General features: G+C 42.4%; 2 protein-coding genes and 1 non-coding gene across 4 annotated transcripts; 1 reads left to right on the top strand and 2 right to left on the bottom strand.

Annotated features, from left to right (window-relative positions):
• The first annotated feature begins 3,333 nt into the window (after positions 1–3,333).
• On the top strand, positions 3,334–8,777 carry CFAP276 (cilia and flagella associated protein 276). 2 transcript variants are annotated; one of them, XM_063118810.1, is made up of 5 exons: positions 3,334–3,458; positions 5,509–5,625; positions 5,953–6,068; positions 6,789–6,922; positions 8,324–8,464. In XM_063118810.1, exons 1-5 carry the CDS (start codon positions 3,378–3,380, stop codon positions 8,392–8,394), a joined length of 519 nt encoding a protein of 172 aa, XP_062974880.1. In that variant the 5' UTR covers positions 3,334–3,377; the 3' UTR covers positions 8,395–8,464. The 2 variants fall into 2 exon arrangements, with proteins under 2 accessions (XP_062974880.1, XP_062974873.1); XM_063118803.1 differs by lacking the exon at positions 6,789–6,922 and having other exon boundaries at positions 8,324–8,777.
• A 2,895-nt stretch (positions 8,778–11,672) lies between these two features.
• LOC134413520 (small Cajal body-specific RNA 2) lies at positions 11,673–12,048 on the bottom strand. The gene has a single exon (XR_010026526.1). It is a non-coding gene; the product is annotated as a small Cajal body-specific RNA 2 (non-coding RNA).
• Positions 12,049–13,656: 1,608 nt separating this feature from the next.
• Positions 13,657–17,575, bottom strand: TMEM167B (transmembrane protein 167B). The gene is made up of 3 exons (XM_063118822.1): positions 17,460–17,575; positions 16,718–16,849; positions 13,657–14,641 (listed from the first exon to the last, which is right to left on the bottom strand). The coding sequence occupies exons 1-3, from the start codon at positions 17,467–17,469 to the stop codon at positions 14,559–14,561; spliced, it is 225 nt and encodes a 74-aa protein (XP_062974892.1). The 5' UTR covers positions 17,470–17,575; the 3' UTR covers positions 13,657–14,558.
• Positions 17,576–22,457: the final 4,882 nt, after the last annotated feature.

A 22,457-nucleotide genomic window follows, 5' to 3' on the forward strand; every position in this document is an offset into this window, starting at 1 on the left:
CAGCGGCAGCAGCAACGCCGGCAGCGAGAAGAGCGGCGGGCGCCTCCACCCGACCCCCATCGGGAGGCACCACCAGCAGCCAGCAGTATCCGCAGGAGGATGGAGCCTGCGAGCCCCAGCCATGGTGGCGTAGGCGCGACAGCGAGAGGCCACCCGCCGCCGCCGCTCTGCGCGTCTAGGAGGCAGCAGCAGCAGCCACTGGCTCAGGTGCGCCAGCAACAGCACACTCCGGCAGAGAGGGATGCAGGAGCCTCACCTCGCCTCAGCCCCGCCCCCTGCCGCGCTCGCACCGCCCACACCTCGCTGCCTAGCAACCACAGCTGCCTCCGTCGCGCGGCTCGAGCGCACCTGAGGCTTGAAAGATGCGCGCGTGGCTCCTGCGCGCGCCGAAGGCTTGGCGGGCCGTTTGCTCGTTCGGGCGCACGCGCGTGCCCATTTCGAAGCGCGCATTCCGTCGCATGCAACCGCGTGAGCTGCAACAACAATAACAATAAAATAATATCCCGTGTTTCTGAATGACTCTAAGGACGACGTTTTTGGTTTGTTTGGGCTGAGGATCTATTTTCCTTTACTTTGATAATGCACTGCTGTGCATCTCTCAGGGACATGGGGTCTTCCTCCCACCCCTCACCGGGCTTTGTTGTCTAGCAATTTACTGATTTAACATTTCATTGGCTGGGCTCCATTTCTGCAGGCAATGAGGGTGGGATTGGAGCAGTAAAAAGTCCATTCAACAGACTAAGCACAAGTCCATTCCTTCAAAACAACATGCTGGAGGAGAACTGTGCCATGCTCCCCTTTCATCAGCAAGACTCCATTCAAAGTGCATGCCCCCAACAAAAGAAAAATCCAGAGGACAGCAATACACGGAGGCTTAAGGGTGCATTAAATCTGCTTGGGGAAAGTAATCAAGACTTTCCCAGCACCAAAATAATATGCAAACAGAGGAAAATAGGTGAGATGGGTGCAGGACAGGGACAACGTCATGTGAGTCCGCTGCTGCAATACCAGATACTAGACATGGTGAAAGTGCATTAAACGGTTGGCGTGATGGAGCTCATCGTGGTTAAGCATTTTGAGCTATTATTATTATTATTATTTATTTATATAGCACCATCAGTGTACATGGTGCTGTACAGAGTAAAACAGTAAATAGCAAGACCCTCGTGTGAAGCATTCCTAACTATGGTGGCTATATAACCATAGTTTAAACACGCTCACTGTTTGCTGCAAAATGATTAGCGGCCTAACTGTAGTTTAGCGTGTTGTCTGAACAGACCCATTGTCTAGGACAACTTCAAAGAGTTTCATATATTCAAGTGGGGTGTTGCCAAGATGCTTGTGTGCAACTTTAGGCTACAATTTGAGAACCACTTGTGTGGGAGTAACCCTAACTGAAATCAACAGAGCTTACTTCTGAGCAGACATGTACATCTGCCTCCTCCAACCTGGTGCCCTCCAGATGTGTTGGACTACAACTTGCAGCAAGCCCAAGTAACATGGTTGCTTCAGGGTGCTGGGAGCTGTAATCCAACACATCTAAAAGGCACCAAGTTGGAGGAGGCAGGATGTACAGGATTGTGCTGCCCATCTTGTGACTGCAGAGCTTGGTACTGGGTGGTATATAGTGCAGATCTGGCTGGATATAGTTAATATATATGCATGTTCATTATTATATTCATCTGCTCTCCTGATCATAGAGCATTCAGAGCAGCTTCCAACAGAAGGCATGCCATACCATTGGTTACAAATTAAACCAATGGAAGCTGGTGGCTCTGATTTTGATGGGGCTGTGAATCCATTCTGGGTTTTAGTCAGAAAATCAGAACTCCAAAGCAGCTATCCAGGGTCCTGAACCTATTTTGGGGGGAAGGATGAAGCATCTTGGATAGATTCTTTAGAGTTCCGGCTGCTTCTGACTGAAACCCAGAATGGATTCACAGCCCCACTGAAATCGGAGCCACCAGCCTCCATTGAATTAAACCCAAGTTATAGTAAAAAAAATACAAAGGTAAAAATTATACGATCTAAATGCCACAACCAATGAAAAACCACTTTAAACGAACAGGAGGACTAAACATTAAAATCCTGCTGAGGTTTTGTTTTGTGAAGGGTTTCTGTCTGAAAGATAGCAAGGATGGAGCCTGAAGACTCCTCACAGGGAGGGTATTTCAGAGCACCACCACACAGAACACCCTGCCTGGGTTGCATCAAAGTACCATTTCTGGGTATGTACCAGGTGGGCGCCCCTTTATTTCCTGGCAGGTTAGCTCTTCATGCATTTGCACATATAGCGTGGCCGGCGTGTTCCATGGAGTGGTGTAAGGGGTGGGGTGGGCGCATACTTGCCCCTGTACCTCAATGATGGTGCTTCCTTACTTCCCGCCAACAGGTGCTGTCAGGACAGAAGTCCACCAAGCCTCCGGGGCCCAGTAGCATGAGTACGCAGGGAACGGGGCAAAACCGGGGTGGCTTACCACATTTTGAAGTAAACAAAGTAAAACTGAGTAAGGCCATTACCTCATTGGCCTGGTTCAGACAACACGTTAAACCATGCTGCTTAACCACAAAATGGCCCCTTAACCATTTCATGGTTAAGCAGCATGGTTTAGTGTGTTGTCTGAACCAGGCCACTGCCTCATTACCTCACAGTTCCTTCTCCGAAGAGAATAGGTGGGCAAATGGGATGGCAGGTGAGAGGTTCTTTCTTTAACTATGGGAACAATCCTATGCCTGTTTAGACAGAAAAAAAAAGTCCTACAAATCCCAGCATGAATGCTGGGAGTTGATTTTTATTTTTTATTTCTAAACACGCATAGGGTTGCGCCTTAACAGGACAAAACATTCATGCCCCCAACGACAACATTTTAGAGGCCAAAAATATGTTCACGGAGGCTCTTTTAAGCCTGGTTTCCCGCACAAATTTCCCTGCAAAACGGAAATGTATCTCTCGACTTACGGAGACCATTTCGAAAAATGGGGATGTAATTGGAAGCCTCTATTATTAAAGAGGTCTGGTTTTAATTAGGGAAAAATACGAACCACCTTTCAAATGCATCGCACTACGCACGCATTTAGAAAAAAAGAACCTTAAAAACAACAACCATCTTTTATTTCGCAGCACTTTCGCAAGCAAAAGCTTCTTATTATATCCCAGACAACTTCTAAGACCGATTCCCCTTCCGCTGCCTTTTGCATTATTATTTCCAGCCCTTAGATGGCGCTTTACATAATAAGCTGCGAGTTCTAGAAGCCACCGAAGCCAGTCGCCTAGCAACCGTCACCGGACCCTAAACAAAAGTGACACGCGGCCAGGGAACCCAAGATATGTTTTTGCTGCTGGCGCCAGCAGCCGTGGTTCTCCCGGGTACTGGAGCATGCCACCCACTAGGGACCCCTTTTCATTCCCTAACTATGAAAATGAAGACACCTACAATGGCAAGAACAGCAGTTCCCAGGTAAGAGGCTCACCTATTTAGATTTTTGAAAATTGAACACATTTAATATGTACACATACTTATTTTTTTTTTAGTTACAGGCAGTTAATGCATCTTCATCCGACTTGGGATGGCTCATGCAATTGGATCCATTCAGCAGTATTGCAGCTCCTACTTCTAAATGCCCTTGTTGTTCTAGGGTATTCCCCCACACACACACACACAAGTGATACTGGAGAATACTTTTAAATCTGGGGCACATCCTTTGTAAAGTTTGTTAATGCAGAATAAGATTTGGAGAGAACAGACTTTTTCAAAAATCCAGTCTATATTTCTAGAAAGTGTAACTTGTAGATGCCAGACATTTATATTTTTATCTTGCTTTTCAGGAAACTGGTCTCCCAAAGCAACTCACATTAGTGCCACCAAAAAGAAAAGAGAAAAAAGGGGGGGCAGCCCTATTCAGCCTAAGTGAAGCACTTTTGCCTTGACTTAAAATGGTTTGAATGGCAGGAATGTTACACTCATGCTAAGTGTAAGCCACTCTGAGAGCCTTTTTTGGCTGAGGAGCGGGGTATAAATATGATAAATAAATAAAATAAATAAATAAATAAATAGAGGAAACTGCTAATATATATGGGGACCTGGTGACAAAAAAGGAAGTTGAAAGTAAAAGTCAAGAAAGTTTGGGATTATTCAAAATATAATAATAATTCAGCTAGAATATATACCACAAATCAAGAAAAGTACCACAAAGTCAGAGGAAACCAGTCTGGTTGACAAGCAGAGTAAAGGAACGATTAGAGGCAGGAAGGCTTCCTTCAGTATATGGAAGTCTCTTGCCCAAATCAGAACACAAATATTAACACAAGAATTGAAAGCAGACTCTATAAAGAATTTAAAACACTATTTGAGGAGCATTTTTTAAATTAAAAATAGGATTTTTAAAAAATACATAGGAAGCAGGAAACTAGTTAGGGAGGCAGCTGGACCACTGGAAAACAAGGGAGTTAAAGGAATACTAAAGGTCAATAATGGGATCACAGAAAACTGAATTCTTTGTGTGTTTTTGCCACAGAAGATGTAGAGAACGGCTTTTTCAGGGTGCCTCAAGAACTTTAGAAAAGGAGCACTGACAGGAGACGGAGTTCTAGGCCTTGTTGACAAATTAAAATTAAAAGATCCAGAGAGTTGCCCACCCAAGAGTTCCTAAAGAACTCAAATGTGAAAATGCTGATTTTCAAACAAATATATGGAACTTGTAGTTAAGAACTGGCATCAGTACCAGAGGACTAGAAATCAATTAAAGCAATACCATTTAAAAAAAAAAGGAATTCAGAGGAGACTCAGGAAATTATAGGCCTGCTGGCTTAATTTAGGTTCCAGGTAAATTGATGGAAAGCATTATTAAAAATAAAATCATCAAGCATATAGGAGAACAAGTCTTGCTGAGGTTCTCAGAGGCTTATAACATAACTTGGGACTGCTGAATGCATTAGTTTATGCACCCTATGAAATGTAACAGTATCTCTTATTTAAAATTCCTTGTAGACTCAAGGTAAGTAGAGATTCCTTCTCTATACAGCAAGCATGAAGTGTCTGAAACATGTAAGTGCCCCTCTTAACATATTTCTTGGGTTTCTTCTTAAACCAAGGACTGCTAGCTAGTGGCCTGCAGACCACAATAGGTCAGTAGCATGATATGGTCCATCTGCTACAACCTGTTCCCATGCCAATATTTTGCTTGATGGCATACAGAGGAGGAATACTATGAAGATGGAAGCACCTGTGATGCTGCTTCTGCCATTGTGTTATCTTCTAGCCTGAAAACACATGAGAGCCAACAGGTTTGGAGTAGAGCTGAGAAAAGAAGCAATTTCATCCTAGAGTAGACAAGGAACTGCCATTTTTACCTTCATGTTGTTAGCATCATCTTCTATGCCATCATTCTGTGGCACTATGGCTAGGGCTGAACTAGCTCACAGGTAACTTGGCAGGAAGGGCCCATCTCTTCAGGTTGAAGAGGTTCACAGTCACTATTTTAAGACTCTTATGCTTCTTATTGGTCCAGAAAGTCCCCTACGCTGTTCCCACCCATCTTGCCCAGCAGCGAAACCCCTGGAATAGACTACATGCAACACCCACACTAGCAAGCATCAGAAGAGAAGTCTGGTATGCAGAACCTGAGGTAAAAATATTAATCTGATACTGTTGTTTTCCAACTTGCTTTCTCCTCCCCCTCCCAACCTTCACTCTTTGACTCCCATCATTCTTTCCCTCAAAATGGATCACAAACATGAATACTGAGAACATTCCACTTGTTGCAAGGTTCTTGCCTTTAACTCAGTGGGAATTCCTTCGTTCACTTTTGCATTGTCAGTTTTGCATTTGAAGGGCCAATTCTTAAACAGCTTACATACGTAATTCCATTGTTTATTTATAGCAGGCTGCTGCCAGTTTCTGCTTTTAAAATGTCAAGATTGATTCCCATTCCCTCTTTAAATCTTGTATCTAGGTTTGCAGAGACAGTCTGGATTTTAACCTGAGCTCTCTGTACAATCACCATGAAGACCTACTTAAAGACAAGAGCAAGGTAGTTCTCCATAGAGAGACCCTCTTTGATGAGCACAGGTAAGCATAAACCATTGATCTTCTAGATTTCAGCAAACAGCCTGAGTTTCGACAGAATTTATCTTAATCTCAGGTACCCGAAGGTGCAACACTTGTAGCTATGAGGCCAAGAGTGGGATGTGATTCAATATGCCACATGGCCACAAGCTTGGAAGCAATTGTTACCATATTTTCCTTAGAACCTACTGTTGTTACCATGTTTTCCTGAAAACCATATAATCTGCAGATGAGCCATATTTTCACGTTTCTCCTCAGATAACATTTGCACTGTTGTCTAGCTAGAATATATAACACAAGAATATAATGCAAGATGCGCTTCTACTTTGGTTGGGATTGCATGGATTATCTTGCTTGTTAAAACCTCCAACAGGAGTTTTGAAGTAATAGTTAAGTGCAAATTGTTAAGCAAGCAGCTTTCTGCTATGCATTGATGTCTCAGTCCATTGGATATTACTTGGGGTTCTACCTACTCAGCACCCTACAATGTCCAAGTATCAATATCACAGCCAACATGTGCACTTTACATTACTTGATTTCTTAAAGATACCAAAAGCTGTACCCCAATGCACAGAAAAATAAGGATTGTCTCTGACCAGGAGTTTATTTTATTTATTACATTTCTATACCGCCCAATAGCCGGAGCTCTCTGGGCAGTTCACAAAAAATAATATTTTCTTACATGGTTACACATGTCTCTCCTCTTATTTTTGAGTACTGCAGAGTATTGAAGGGTTTAGAGCCTATGAAGGAACACATTGTGCCTCCCATTCAGCATGCTACTCCCAAACGACACTTTGTCAGACACTGGGTCAACCCAGTAAAAGAGTCGATCCACAGCATTGAGGGAGCCATTGGTAAGCATTATTATTATTATATTTATTTATTTGTATCCTGCCTTTAGCCCAATACTGGGCCTCAAGGTGGCTTTACAAAATTTAAAACATATACGTTTTAAACCTATTTATTGTAAATGTACAATAATTTAAAAAATTGCAATATTAAAACATTAAACGTTTAAAATACACAACAATTTTACAAGTCCTTAACTTACATGGAGGACCATATTATTCTCCAAAGGCCTGCCGGAACAAACAAGTTTTTGCCTGCTTCCGAAAGCACATCAAGGAGGGAGCCAGCCTAGCTTCCCCAGGAAGAGAGTTCCAAAGCACTGGAGCAGCCACCGAGAAGGCCCTCTCCCATGTTCCCACCAAGCACGCCTGTGAAGATGGTGGGACTGAAAGAAGGGCTTCTCCAGAAGATCTCAAAGCATGGGCAGGTTCATAAGGGAGAATACGGTCTTTCAGATAACCTGGACCCGAGCCATAATAGGCACCCATTCCTATTGAAGAGGGACTAGCATAGGAGCTAGGGTTAGCTCCTGGTGCCCTCCAGATGTTTTGGCATAGTACTTCCATAGGCCCAGGATAATTTGGCCCATGGACAGGGATTGTGGAAGACATCAGATTGCCTATCCCTGACAAACTTTCCACAGGTGATGAACCCTAGCGTTTAGGGAAACAATTTTCCAGCACCAGACCTTATCAGGTTAGCACTTCTCTTGAATATCAGACTTCTCTATCAAATAGAGATTATCACATGCCCTTCATCCTAGTCCTGTGATAAAGCCTTATGCATTCAGAATGGATAGGCTTTTAATAACAAGGTGATATAACATTCCTTTATAGACGCCTAATATTCATAATCATAAGAACCATGCTGGATTAGACCAAGGGTCAATCTAGTCCATTATACTGTTCACACAGTGGCCAACCAGCTGCTCACAGGAAACCCATAAACAGGACAATTGTGCAACTGTACCCTTGCACAATTGCTTGCTCAGATAGCTTGTTCAATTGAAACATCCATTGAAATAATGGTGTGGCTCACACCTAAGAAACTATGATTGGTGAACAATTGGCAGTACTTGGAATGTAATGCTGTTGGGCAATTTTACATAAATGCTTTTTTAAGAGCAATTTTTACAATCCAAGCAGGTTTACTTAGACGTAACCTACTATTTTATGCCTACTCTATTATTTCTTTATTCCCTAAATACAGCCATTTTCTTCATTGTTGTGAAAAATGGGCAGTAAGTTTTATGAATTCTCTTACAACTCATTTTTATTGTTAATCTAGAAATGTTTCCAATGGATGGTTTTCTTAAATTGGTATGAGGCACTTAGAGCTCTGATTGAGAAATGTCTCAGTACCTGAATATTCAATAACAGTTGATGCCATGACTTTGTCTTTCACAGAGTCTCCACACACTGCAGCCACCAACAGTGGATACTCCCGCAAAGAGAATGGAGGGATCTTCTATCATTAAGGATTTTGCACAAACATCCTGCTGCTTTAATCCTTTCAGCTTGCATTCACTTACACCTTTCACTCTTTGTTGTTTGCTTTGCTTTTAGATCCTTCATTAAACCATCCAGCGTCAATAAATTCCAGTAAGAGCAAAGCTATACTGTACCCCAGTGCTTAAAGAAATGAGCTGTTTCTTGCCTATGGGCCAAGCCCAACATTTATCAGGCCTCATAAGTTCAGGGTTTTGGTTAGGGATTGATTCAGTCTGGGCTGAGGTTTGAAGAGACCATTTCAATTGAATCATCTATTCCCATTTAATTAAACTCTAATCTTACCTAAACCAATCTAATTTTGAACAAGCCTATCTACAGTAAAGTAGTTAAATAAAGGCCACATTTGTGGCTTACCTCAGTGAAATGTCCACCCAGTACTTTCTGAATATTTATTGTAATTTCCTGAAAAACCTGTTTTTGCTGTTCTGTATCAAAACAGAGATGTGAACTTCATTCCTACAGAACCTCACAAAGAGAGCACAAAGGGTTGGATCCAGGATCTGCCTTCCAGGAGAGGAATGGCTCCATTCGTAGAATGTTCATCCACCCAATTTGGGGGGGGGGGATTTTCCCTTTACCCCACACCACGACTCACCCCATTCAGCATGGTCCTCCAACCCTCTGAGTAGTATTTCCAGGAGGTTGGAGGGGCTGCTGTGGGGAGGAAGGAGTGGGGAAGTCCATTTCTGCCAGCACATTTGATCCAATGTGCATCTGAATCCAACCCAGTGTTTTCAGAAACTATGTAGTGTGTATGTGTTTGCCTTATACATTCAACTAAAAACTTGTGCAGCAGGAAGCAAGCATTATCCATGTTCTAGTCTGACAAGGGAACATACATACACACCAAAATTTAAAACACTTAGCTTACTGTAAATAGCAAATAACCCTTTCCATATTGCACATAATTCAGTGCATTTTTGTCCTTTGTCCTACAATTTTAAGACTGGCAGTTTCTGAAAATCCCAAAGATGACTCCTGAATTCCTAGTTCCTTGAGCACTATACTTAAGTGGAACACTTGACGGCAAAAGTTCCCACAAGAACAAAGAGCTCAGAGCCTCGGAAGATTGTAACCATTATATCAGGTTCACTGCCAAAAGGAACGTCAACCAGGAACAAGGATGAGCTGGATGCCAAGACAAACATAATTCTTGACATAAAATAAAACTTCTGCAAGAACAAAAAACAACACTGATCTGATCAACTGCCTAATTAACACAATAGCTATGTGCAGAATAGTACAATAGAACCAGTCTGCAGCCAAACTAAACCCTGGCTGATTCATATCAATCTGAAATTCAGCTCTGCCATCACTGCTTCCTGGCACCTATCACCATTACTGCACCAATTAGCCTTCCTCAACCTGGAGCTTTCCAGATGTTTGACTACTGACTGCCATCCTCCCAACTAATGGCCATGCTGGTTGGGGAGTATGGGCATTGCAGTCCAATACATTGGAAAGCACCTGGTTGGGGAACTAGGGAGCTCCAATACCTCTTTGACTCTTCCATGCCTGTCCACTTCCTTCCTATTCTCTGACTTCTCCTTTAAACCCCATGTCTCCACTACTTACCTCAAGTCCCTGCTTTTCAGGTCCTTGTCTACTTTGTCCCACTTCCTTCAGCCATCCTGTATCTTGATCAGCTGCCTCAGTAGTATTCCTTTCACCTCTACCAATAGAACTCCTTCTGACCTTATGCTGTAAACATTATTTAGAGCAGCCCCACCCTACTCTGAGCAGCCCCTTGTCTCAATTGTTTTCTGTTCCCCACTCCCAAATCTCATGCTTCAGCTAATCAGTGTCAGAGGCTTCATTGCGACAAGTTCACCTAGCAGGATTTTTCTAGGTGCTACTCTGGATCCAACCTATGGAAAAATTGCAGCCCCAAAGCAGATAAAATTGACTCAAATCTCAGCTTTCATTTATTTATCTATTGAATTTCTGGCAGTCATGGTTAGAGTGATAAAGATGAGCATACAATGCAGTGCAGTCCTTAAAATCTGAAATCAAACCAATCAGACAATTGACTAAAATCCAATTGTGAATATATTAATCTGTACTAGACTTAGAAAACGCCTGACTTTAAAGTTACAATTTTGAAACAAGCCAGAATATGTAATGTAGCTCATTCCTAGCTGGCCTGCATAAATACTAGCTTAAGTATAAGGGAGGCTTCTCCACTCACCCTAATGGAAATTGTTTTGAAAAGGAGAGTTTCAGGGTGAATCAAATATTAGCCATGCTGTCACTTAGACTTAACTGTACCTTCTCCTGAAGATAAAAATACTAGCCAGATTTATCTTCCATATATGGCAAGCTGAGTTCTTTAAACAATACCATCTGGCCCCAGGACCTATGAAAACAATTTGCAAACTCTCTAGTGAGATTGTCTAAATTCAGTTTATGTAGACCTCCTGTTAACAAAAACTGCACTTTAAACAAGCAGCATAATCTCATGTTTAATGAGAGGTAGGGGTGTTAACAGCTCTAAAAGCTTTTGCTCACTAATCCCAGAGGCTGGCTAGTTTCACTCTGGTTTAAAAAAGAAAAAAGAGGACACTCAGCACATGAGCAGAGATTCCAATATTACCACTTTGTCCAGAACAGGGAAACACAGATGTGACAGGAAGGAGGAATCATAATTGGGTCTTGCTCTATTTCAATAATTGAGTTTGAGATTTTGGAAACAGCCACTTTTTGTGATTTTAACACTTCAGGGAGGCACTTTTGTTTGCTACACAGCACTCACCATGTGATGGCAATATTCCAAGCAGCAGACCTGAGATATCAACCTGGCTCTAAAATTAGGTAGCTCCACACAAGGAACAGCACATGAACACTTATGTTCCTGGAGAGGTAGCATTGTTAGTCTATAGCAGCAAAAACAAAGAGGCTTGTAGAATCTTGAAAACTAGAATTATTGGGTCATCCACTTTCACGAACTAGTCTAGTTTCCTCAATTCATTAAATCTGATGAAGTGAACTCTAGTCCATAAATGTTTATGACATACTCAAGTTTTATTAGCTTTTACAGAAAAGCCCCTCCCCCCACCCACCCCCAAAAACAATAACAGCCCAGGGACACTGCTTAAGTTAAATCAGAAGTCGACTTTTGCAGAAGATGGGGAGGGGATGAGGGCTACTACCACAAAGGAATAGTTGGGGGGGGGGGGGGGGGGAGACAGGACAGAAACGAAGGAAGACCAGGGCTCCTCTTCACGCACGAGGTGCTGCGTTAAAGTCGGATCAGAATCGCCTCGATACACATTGGCCAAGAGGAGGAGAAATCCCAGCCTCCAGCCTCATCTATCTGATCAATTCATCATCTCCGACTAAACTGCCGCCTGCTCGGTAAACCTGCTTCACTGTACAGCGCCCCCAAGGGCTTCACAGGAAGGGGGTCTTCTCATTTCAGGCCGGGAAGGCGGCGACACCGCGGCCCGATCAAATAAGATCAACGTGTAACAGAAAATAAGTGTTGCAGCACAGGGACCCACTCACGCACCCCTCACAAAGCCTTACGTAACATGCACACACGACACGCGCCCCAAGCATCCCACACAGCCACTGAGAACCACCACCACCACCCTCCTCCATCCTCTCGCCCTGGCTACTAACGGAAGAACCAAGCAAGCTACGCCCTCTTTTCTACTCCTTCCCATTGCATTATGGGAAATCTCGTTCTCGTGGCCACTGCTCGCGTTATCCGTAGCTCCCGGTCTCTTCGAGTTACCCATAGCAACGTGGGCGTGTGCTGTTTAGACGCACGGGCAGGCTTCGTTTCCGGGTTCCCTCCGGAAGCCATTTTTGGGAGCTTTTCCGGCGTGGGGGGAGGGGTTAGTGGGGGGAGAGTGAGTGTCACTCATATGGAGGAAATTCAGGATGTTAACGTAACTGTGACTTGAACAGCGTGTGTTTTCGCCCTTCCCCCCGCACCCGCCAACAACTACTACAACAAAGGGAGTTCTTTTCACAGACTACCGGGGTGGGGGAGAACAGAACAGTTTGTTAAAGCAATCGAGAGGGAGGAATGAACTGCACTGAGCAGGGGGTTGGACTCGATGGCCTTATAGACCCCTTCCATCTCTACTATTCTATGAGCATTTCGGAATTCCAGTGGTGGAAGACAAGCCAGCGAGCCTCAGGTGCTCTTGCGTGCAGTTGTACTTAGAGAGTCTGGAACACCTTTTTTTAAAGAGATGTCCCGTCCCCCCCCCCCCCACCGCCCCATTCTTCCTTACCTCGAAGATATAAACCAAAGTCGATGGAGAAGCAAATTACACAAATCGCCCCGGGCCCCACACAAAATAAGGATAAATTGGAAGAGGTTTTCACGGAAGAAGCTAGTTGCGATCCATTGCCATTCTTTCTAATTTAGCTCTTATTTCGTGTGGATTTGGAACGAATGAGATTGACCTTGGCTGTAATCTGATACGTTTTGCTTTGGCTGGAAAGCAAACCAGCCTCGGTTCTCCCCTCTAACCAATAACAACAACAATGGACGATATCGAAGGGCTGTCGGAAGCCCACCTCTCTCAGGATTATCATACCCCACTCAGCAAATTGATAATGATAATTATGGTATGTATTTGTATGCCAGTTTTTAAATATATTTTTAAAAATTCATACACAAGACATCCTGCCTTTGTTTCCAGTACGTGCATATGAGAACGAGAGAGATGTTGCTGCCAAATCATAGTTATAATGAAGTCCTGGGTTCTTTACCATCAGCTTTAAACAGCTGTTTCTTTTGTCTTGTTAATAAAAGGAGGGAGATTCAGTAAAAGTAATCAGGAAGAAGGTCCCATGAAGTTCAAAGGGTTGATTCCCCAGTAAATGGACAAAGGACTGCAGCTTGAGTCTCTTCTTTTGCTTGACAAGTATTAGCAGCTCCAGTCATTTTCACAGCTGTTTCTGCAGTCTCAACTCAAAATGAGGGATGGAAAGGTGAACACTGCTGTGCTAAGAATTGAGGGGATTTTAAGTGACTGTGAACCACCCACAGATCTTTGGCTATTGGGTGGTATAGAAATATAAATCAATGTTTTAATAGCATGCACGGAAATTCTTAATTTGCTACATTATAAATTTTAAATTTACAGGTTAAGCATGCTCTTTTACTGCTTCTACGGTAGGAGATTACCGCCTACAATTTAAAGAGAAGACCATTCAAAGGAGGTGGACTTAGAACTTAGAAGTGTCATTAAAAATAAAGTACACAAACATAAATCTTTACCTTTAAAGTCTGTACACTTTCCAAAATATACAAGTTATGATCTTTAAATGTGACTTAAACATTTGAACATCTATTAACTTATGTAACAGCGTATGTCCTCATTGCTTTCTCCTACACATTCACATCCAAAAACTGTGGCTATGTTTGGATTGTTTGCAAGTCTTACTTATGAGCTAAGCAGTACAGAACATGCAGCATTTCATCTACTCTTAGACATTTGTAAGAGGTGGTAAGATTTAATTACTCCAAGGGAGATGTGAATATATCACCAAACAACATTTTGTTTCCTTTGTGATTCAGACTTTTCCCCATGAAGAGTAAGGAGCACATAATCAATTCTCTGAACTGTGTGAGGATTTTACTCTTCCACTAGCTATCTTATCATATTCAGTCACTCATTTTTATGATAATGTAGCCCCCAATCTTAAAAGTGCATTAATCAAAGAGAAGAGTTAATGAAAGGAAATCGCCCCTCCCTTGCTGTTCATTACTACATTTTTGGGGACTTGGAGAAATTCCCTTTAAAACACCAGGAATGAAAACCCTTTCCCCTTCCACACTGTGTCAAACTTTGGAAAAGCATTATCCATTCCTATTTGCCACAAAACTTGTGATGTTTTCATTGTGCAGACTATAATATGGATTTTAAAAATCTGCACATAAAAACAATAGTTGATTACGTTCAAGCTCTACTAGAAGCACAGAGGATGGCTGCTATTACAAAAGCGACCCCCTTGGTCTCAAACAATGCTTGGTCATAGGAGAATTTCCTCTTGACATCTGTGCAGGGTTCTGTGTGAAATCCACTAAGAGATATTGTCCTCTGAAGCAAAAGAAATATGCTTTCTTTAGCATCTTTGTTCAAACACTGTCCATCTGAGGTGCTGGGATTCATTTTATAAAGAGAACATAAAAAGCCATAACAATACAGGATATTGCCACTGCTGCATGGAGTCTGGTTCCAATCACTGCCGCTGCAAAATCAAAAGACATTTATCAGTTATAACTGTATAGCTTAGCCATTACAAGTCATAATTTTGTGAGAATTAGACAAAACACTAGATCTGCTTTATTGCTACATACATTAAGAGTGCAATACAAACACCCTAAATATTGATAGGTGGGTGGGATAAGAGTAGGGGGCACTCCACCATAGGTGGACGGAAAGCTGACATGGCCACTCCATTTGTCTAGATGGGCCCAATCTAGGACAGTCAGCTACACTAGCCTTGAAGCAGACATAGTCAATCCCTGCTCAATTGCTGTCAACTGACACCCCTACACACACACACACACTTCTGACATGGCCAGCATAAACTGACAGGGATGTAGTAGGAGATATGCCTTGTCACTTTCTATCAGCCCTACTTAAGATAGCTCTGTAAAACAGAGGTGTCAATCTCAAATAGGCGGGAGATTCAAGTCCTCCACCAAGCAGTTGCCCAGGGCCCATTTTTGTAATTGTTAACATAAAAATATGAATTCTGTCTGAGTTCATTATCAAACCTGAAGATCTACTTCAGTCACTAGAAGTTGGAAAAATGTTATTGCAGATTTAGCAATTTGTTTGCTCTTATTTATAGAAAGAATCAGAGATCAAGCTGTATTATGCATATTTATTTTTTATTATTATTTATTTACATAGCACCTTCAATGTACTATATAAATTTGTTTTGCTGTGTCCTAGAAATCCCAGGAAAAAGTGGTCCCACCCTTTAAAAATCAGCTATCAAAACTCATCAATGACCACTAGGGTGGCATATAGTAGCAGACATTAACGACTTAGACCTTTACCTTACAAAAGGCATTTGTTTCCTAGCCCTAAATATAATGAAATGGTTTTGTGGAGGAGGGGTGTTATAGGTCACATTGGAGGTCCCTTAACAGCACTCGTGTTTGACATCCATATACTAAAGAATAAAGAAGCTACAGAGTAATGATCAGCAGCAAAAGTTACATGACAGAATACAAAACTTAGTACAGAGATCTTTGCTCCTCCTGTCATTTGGAACTAGCAGGCTCTCAAACAATTCTCCAGAGTGCTTCATTTACAAATTTCACTGAACAGGGCAGAACTATAGATTATCTTGACAGACTTGGAACTCAATGGACAAACCAAAGGCTTATTTACACATTGACTATTTATTTATTTATTACATTTTTATACCACCCAATAGCCGAAGCTCTCTGGGCGGTTCACACAAATTAAAACCATGAAAAGCATAAAAACAACCAACAATTTAAAAACATGAATACAAAATACAATATAAAATATATAATATATAAATTTAAAAAACATTTAAATTAAAAAATCCTATTTTTAAATTTATTTGATAAAAAAATCATTGATTTTTCTCCACCCTGATGAAAATAATCCTTGCAGGATTGTCATTAGCTTGGGTATACAGAGACAGCTGGAGTTTAGCAATGACTGTAAATTCACAGTTGCTTGAGATAAAGAACTAACATCCCAATCCTATGGGGCGTTTGCTTAACAACACAGATTTTAGGGGTCTACTCTTAAGGCATGCTTGGCTCTACATAGAAATGATAGGAATGGACTGGATTTAAAGGTCCAAACTGGCAAACTTCTCACATATAAGTAAGGGCTGCCAATTCAGGATAAGTCAGTCCACCAACGCTCTTGTGAAATGACTGATTAGATTAACTAACTAGAAGTGATTTGTCCAAAGTCACAATAAAACAGGTAGCAGCTAAGTGAACTTAACTCAGTTCTTCCCAACTGTCAGGTCCATTTCACAAAATCATATCAAGGAGCTCGCAAGCATCACTAGCTGATGCTATGAATGATTCTATGACCTCCTGAGAAGGCAAAGAATTACTGGAAGCTGGTGGTGCCAACATTAGCAGGGTGGTGAATCTGCTCCCGGTTTCAGCCAGGACTTCTCGGATAACCCCTTTAGAGTTCTGACTAGCTCTGATTGAAACTCGGAGCGGATGCACCACCCCGCTGACGCCGGAGCCACCAGCCTCCACTGTCCCGAGCGTTCTCCTCTGCTCAGACCTGCCGCTCGGGGCGAGATTCTTACCTTTGTAGAACACCCCCCAGACCCCTCTCTTCTCCGAGAGCAGCCAGGTTTTCAGCCGAGGTACCTTCCGGAAGTAGGCGCAGGTACACACGAAGAGCAAGCCGAAGACCAACAGCCCGTCCAGGGAATACACTGTAAGGAGAGAGAGTCACTGCCGACTGTAGTCACGAACTCCCTCTGCTTGAGGTAGGGTGACCATATGAAAAGGACAGGGCTCTTGTATCTTTAACAGTTGTATTCCAAAAGGAATTTTAGCTGGTGTTATTTGTATGCATGCAACACCTGGTGAAATTCCCTCTTCGTCACAACACTTAAAGCTGTAGGAGTATAGCTAGAGTGACCAGATACAAAAGAGGGCTGGGCTCCTGCAGCTTTAACTGTTGTGATGATGAGGGAATTTCACCAGGTGCTGCAGGCATACAAATGACACCTGCTGAAAATCCCTTTTCTGTTCAACTGTTAAAGATACATGAGCCCTGTCCTCCTTTTCATTTGGTCACCCTACTGGAGGGCGACTGAGAATGAAGAGAACCGGGGCTGAAATGGGGTCGGAAGGGAGCCCCAGACGGGCTTCGGCCCCTTGACCCGAGGGCACCGCCCTGCTTGGGGGAGGGTAAGTAGCTAGCCGACTGCGTGAGGAACCGGGCCACGGAGCCCCAGCAAACAGGAGAGCCCTGCCCGTCAGGCAGCCCTACGTGAGGGAAGCAAGCCTCCCGCTTCCATCCCCCCACCCCCAACTCACCGTTAGCCATGACGGCAGCCCGCAAAGCCCAGACGAGGCCCCGTCACCGCATCTCCCGGAATGGACGGCCAGCGCGGCACCGGAACCACCAGGTGCCGCTAATCAAGCTCCGACGGGAAAGTGCTCTCTAGGCTTGCTTGGGCCTAGAAGAGCGCGCTTGCGCAGCAATGCTTCAGACAGTACTAGCCGAAGATCGACCGACGCGATGGGATTGGCGAGCCCCGACGGCTCTTGGGACTGAGGGCTGGATTCCTCGGCAATTTGGGGAGGAAACGTAGTTGTCTCTTGTTAAAAGTGGCAACGACGTCATCTGCTCTTAGATGTAGAAAGCGCCCGGGACTTTTCCGTTGCAGTGATTTGGCAGCTGCATATTTATTTATTTATTTATTTATTTATTTATTTATTAATTACATGTCTATACCGCCCAATAGCCGGAGCTCTCTGGGCGGTTCACAAAAATTAAAACCATTCAAAGTATAAAACAACAGTATAAAACCATAATATAAAATACAATATAAAAGCATAAATATATATAGTAGAAATTGGCAGAGGTTCAGGTGCTTTGAAACTCATGTCTTCTTGTGGGATGGGGGAAAATGAATGGATCCCGGTGTGTGTGTGTGTGTGTGTGCGTGTGTGTGTCTGTCTGTGTGTGTGTGTGTGTGTGTGTCTGTGTGTGTGTGTGTGTGTCTGTGTGTGTGTGTGTGTGTCTGTGTCTGTGTGTGTGTGTGTGTGTGTTTAAAATGCATTGCAAATGATCCTGCAGTAGGACAGGAGAAGAAAATTGCCCAATACCTACCCCTCCAATTACTGATGCTGTTGTTGAAGTTGTGCATATTTACTGTTTTATACTGTATGCTTTTATCTGTATGCCGCCCTGAGACCTTAATGATATGGGGCGGGATATAAATATTTTAAATAAATATATAAATAACAACCTTGCAATATAGTCCAGTGTTATAGATTGGAGCAGGGAGTTACAACTACCATGTATTTATGATCTAACCATTTCAGATAGGGCTGCAGTTGGTAATATGGCTTACATTTTAAAAGCTCAATCTTGGTAGGTGAATTAGAAACTGGGTAAAAGTTGGATCCATTAAATCAAACGCAGATCCTCATGATTTAATATGGTTTTTAAAGGGGATACCCCAAACCACCACCCACAGAGCATATCTACCTCCACAGACTAAACCATGAAAATCATGGATCCCGCACTCGGTGTTGCCACAGCGCAAAAAAGATGAATCCAAGGCTCATGATAAGCACAATCCCCCAAACCACAATCAAATCACAAAGTACATCTATGTCCATGGTCTGAAGCATGAAATCACAGATTCAGTGCTCCTCTATGCCTCAGAGCCATGTTTTTGTGTGATAAAAAAATTGATTTTTATGGCTCAGTCCATGGAGGTAGATATGGTCTGTGATTTTACTGTGGCTTTGGCACTATCCTTTGTAAAATCCTATGAAATCAAGAGGATGTCTTTGATTTCATGGATCCAGCTTGTACTTTCTCCCAACAAAATATGCCACAGCTACAGGTATCCACTACAGTACCACACCATATAGAGATATGGTCAAGGTGCAAAGACTTCCATTTCCCACTGAATCCCCAAATCTCTTAGTTGTACACAGATGCGCCACACTTTAGGCAGCAATCTTATGCATGTTTAGACAGAAAAAAAGGGCTTGCATGTGCTGTGTGTTGTAGGCCTTTTTTCTGACTAAACATGTGTGGGAATGCACCTGAAGCCCCTGTAATAGAGTTTGAAGAGCTCGGGCCCCCGTCTTTGTGGCAGTGCTTTGGCACCATAAGGTGCCTTGCTCCCACACTTCCTTCCTTCCCTGGAATCTACTTCCACTCACTGACAAGGAAAGCTGCCATCTTCCAATCTGTTGCCAATATTGCATACAAAAAAATAAAATAAAAATTCCTGGTCAAAAAATGAAAAATAAAAGGTTGCTGCTGGTAGTGATTTCGTGTCTTCGATGTATGTGGTGGAGCTGAGCTGCCATCTGGTTGAAATGGAAGGCTCATTTAGGGAAGGGCAAACCACTGGAATTAAAACAAGAAAAAGCCCATTAGTCTGACAGCTTGATCCTACACACGTTTCCTTGGAAAGGAGTCCATGCTTTAAATAAAACTCTTGCAAGGTAGGATGCAATCCTGTGCCCACTGGAGTAAGTCCAACTGAACTCAGTAGTGTTAAGTATATGAAAAGAAATACTTGCTTAGTCATTAAAATTGTGTGTGTATGGCTATCTCAGGGTTAAACAGAGAAAGTATATCTGTGGGCAATTACCTTGAGATAGAGGCTGTTCTGGGAACCTTGCCAAGATTCTAAGTTAGCCTCATCACAGCTGTATGTAATGTAGATAAGAATTGTGTAGATCTGTATATAGTTTCTCACTTGTGTAAAATGGAACTGATCACTGCTTACTGATCACTGCTCTACGATCACTGCTCTCTGTGTATGCCTCAGTGTGCTGATCTGAACTGATCTGAATTGGACTGCACAGAAGCCTGAAGGAAATAAACCAGCTCTGCTGTGTAAGACCTGCGTGATGTGTGTTTGTTTCTGAGCACAAACAGAGTTCCAGAAGGAGAAAAGTTCTGGCACAATAACCCAACAAAGGTTATGGGCCCAGTCCAGTCCAGGCAAGTCTACGCCAGCCTAACCCAGGCAGAAGAACCAGAACTTGATGGGAACGGTGCAGTATCAGAACCAGGAGTCTGCTAAAACAGAAAACTGTTGATGGAGGAAGACATCAAGCTAAAGCCAGTGCTGCAAAGTGAGGAAGAATCTCAGTCGGCTGACTCTGAGGAGGACTCTGAGCAGGAGGACGGTGAGATACAAATTCCTAAAGCAGAGGAAATGGCAGGAGCTAATATGTCTGGTTTGCATCAATTGTTAGAAAAGCTGAATGACTCTAACTATGCATTATGGTCTTACAAAATGCAAATGTATCTGATTCAGGCTGAACTGTGGTATGTAGTCACAGAGGATCCACCAGATAGAGCAGATCCACAGAATGCTAAATGGTTTAAGGACGATGCAAAAGCAATGGCAGTTATTGCATTAGCTGTGGAAGACTCTCAAATTTCCTTCATTCAGTTTTTGAATACATCAAAAGAGTGCTGGAATGCGCTACAAGCTGTATATCAAAGAGAAACAGCGGGCAGTAAAGTAATTCTAACCCGGAAACTGTATGGAATGAAGCTGAAACTAGGGGAGTCTATGTCAAACCATTTGAAAAGCATGAGAGAAATCTTCAATCAACTCAGGGCACGAGGGATGGAGTTTACAACTATACACCAAGTCTATGTGATTTTGTCAAGTCTTGATTCATCGTACGACGCGGTTGTCACCATGATGGAAAGTCAAGAGGAGAAAAATTTAACCCTCGAGTATGTAGCTGGAAAACTACTGGAAACCTATGAAAGAAGACAAGCTTCAAAACAACAGAGCCTTAAACTTCCTGTGGCTGAATTTCAACAAAGCCATAAATCTTCTGATGTGGTGGCTGCATTAAAGGCAAGGAAATGCTTTAACTGTGGTTCCACAGGACACTTAAGGCGGGATTGCAACAACAAGAAGAAAAAGCAGTCAACAGCAAAGTGGAGAGAAGAAAACAACATGAATGAAGCTGAATCAACAAAGAAGTGTCTTCTAGCAAGAGTCAAAGAGACAATGAATCCTTGGTTTTTGGACTCTGGGGCTTCAATAAGTATGGCAAAAGACAAACTTTCATTTGTAACCTTGGAAACTTCTACTTCAGAGCAAAAGTGTGTTACCCTTGCAAATGGAACAAAAATCCAGATTTGTGGTGTGGGTAATGTATATTTTGATTGTCTGGGAGTTGAACTACAAAGTGTTTTATATGTACCAGAATTGGAAACAAACCTTCTAAGTGTGTTTCAGTTAACAGAAATGGGGTATGAGGTTTGTTTTACTGAAGAAAATTGTACTATAAAACAGGGAAACAAGGTGTGTGTGCAGGGAATAATGAAAGAATCTTTGTATGTGATTAATACTTGTACAGAAAATGAAGTTGTAGCCAGCAAAGTCACAACAAAAACAATAGCCAATTGCAAACCACACCAAGAGTGTATCCATTTAACTCATAAAAGGTTTGGTCATGCTAACTATAAAACAATTTCTAAGATTCCAGAATTGTGTGAAGGGGTGAAAATCAAACCATGTTCTAACTATGTAGAATGTAATGTATGCAGTGAAACCAAGTGTCATAAGTCAAACATTCCAAAACATAGTGAGAGAACAACAAAAAGAATTTTTGAATTAATACATGCAGATCTTGCAGGTCCTTTTGAGACAAGTCAAGGAGGAAACAGATTTTTCTTGTCTATTGTTGATGATTACAGTAGATTTGGATTTGTGTATGTGTTAAAACAGAAGAGTGAAACTTTTGGAAAGTTTAAAGCCTTTGTTAAGTGGAGTAAAAATAGATTTAAAGAACCTATAGCTAATCTAAGAACGGACCGGGGAGGTGAATTTCTTAGCAACCAATTAAAAAAATTCCTCAGTGATGAGGGTATACAACATGACCTTACTGCTCCATATTCACCATTTCAAAATGGAGTTGCAGAAAGGAAAAACAGAACCTTGCAGAACATGTTAAGAGCTCTATTGAAAGAGTCAGGATTGTCTAATCTGTTCTGGGCAGAAGCTTTGTCCACCTCAAATTATTTGTTAAACAGGCTTTACCACTCTGTACATGAAAAAACCCCATATGAAATGTTTTACAAAAGAAAACCTAGAGTGTCACATATAAGGGTTTTTGGAAGTAAATGTTTTGCTCATGTTCAGAAAGAAAACAGACCAGGAAAGCTAGCTCAAAGAGGTTTGGAATGTAAACTGTTGGGATATGATACACAAACAAAAGGCTACCGTTTGTGGTCTCCATATCACAAAAGTGTAATTGTAAGCAGAGATGTAGTTTTTCATGAACAAATGCAGGAAACAAAACAGTATG

The sequence above is a fragment of the Elgaria multicarinata genome, chromosome 1 (genome assembly GCF_023053635.1).
Source record: "Elgaria multicarinata webbii isolate HBS135686 ecotype San Diego chromosome 1, rElgMul1.1.pri, whole genome shotgun sequence".
Classification (NCBI taxonomy): domain Eukaryota; kingdom Metazoa; phylum Chordata; class Lepidosauria; order Squamata; family Anguidae; genus Elgaria; species Elgaria multicarinata.

Coding starts and splice junctions, on each gene's coding strand:
- CFAP276 (XM_063118810.1), top strand. CDS start 3,378: ATGCCACCCACTAGGGACCCCTTTTCATTCCCTAACTATGAAAATGAA. Junction 3,459..5,508: donor GCAAGAACAGCAGTTCCCAG/GTAAGAGGCTCA, acceptor TTATTGGTCCAG/AAAGTCCCCTACGCTGTTCC. Junction 5,626..5,952: donor TCTGGTATGCAGAACCTGAG/GTAAAAATATTA, acceptor TCTTGTATCTAG/GTTTGCAGAGACAGTCTGGA.
- TMEM167B (XM_063118822.1), bottom strand. Junction 14,642..16,717: donor CTGGGGGGTGTTCTACAAAG/GTAAGAATCTCG, acceptor TTGATTTTGCAG/CGGCAGTGATTGGAACCAGA.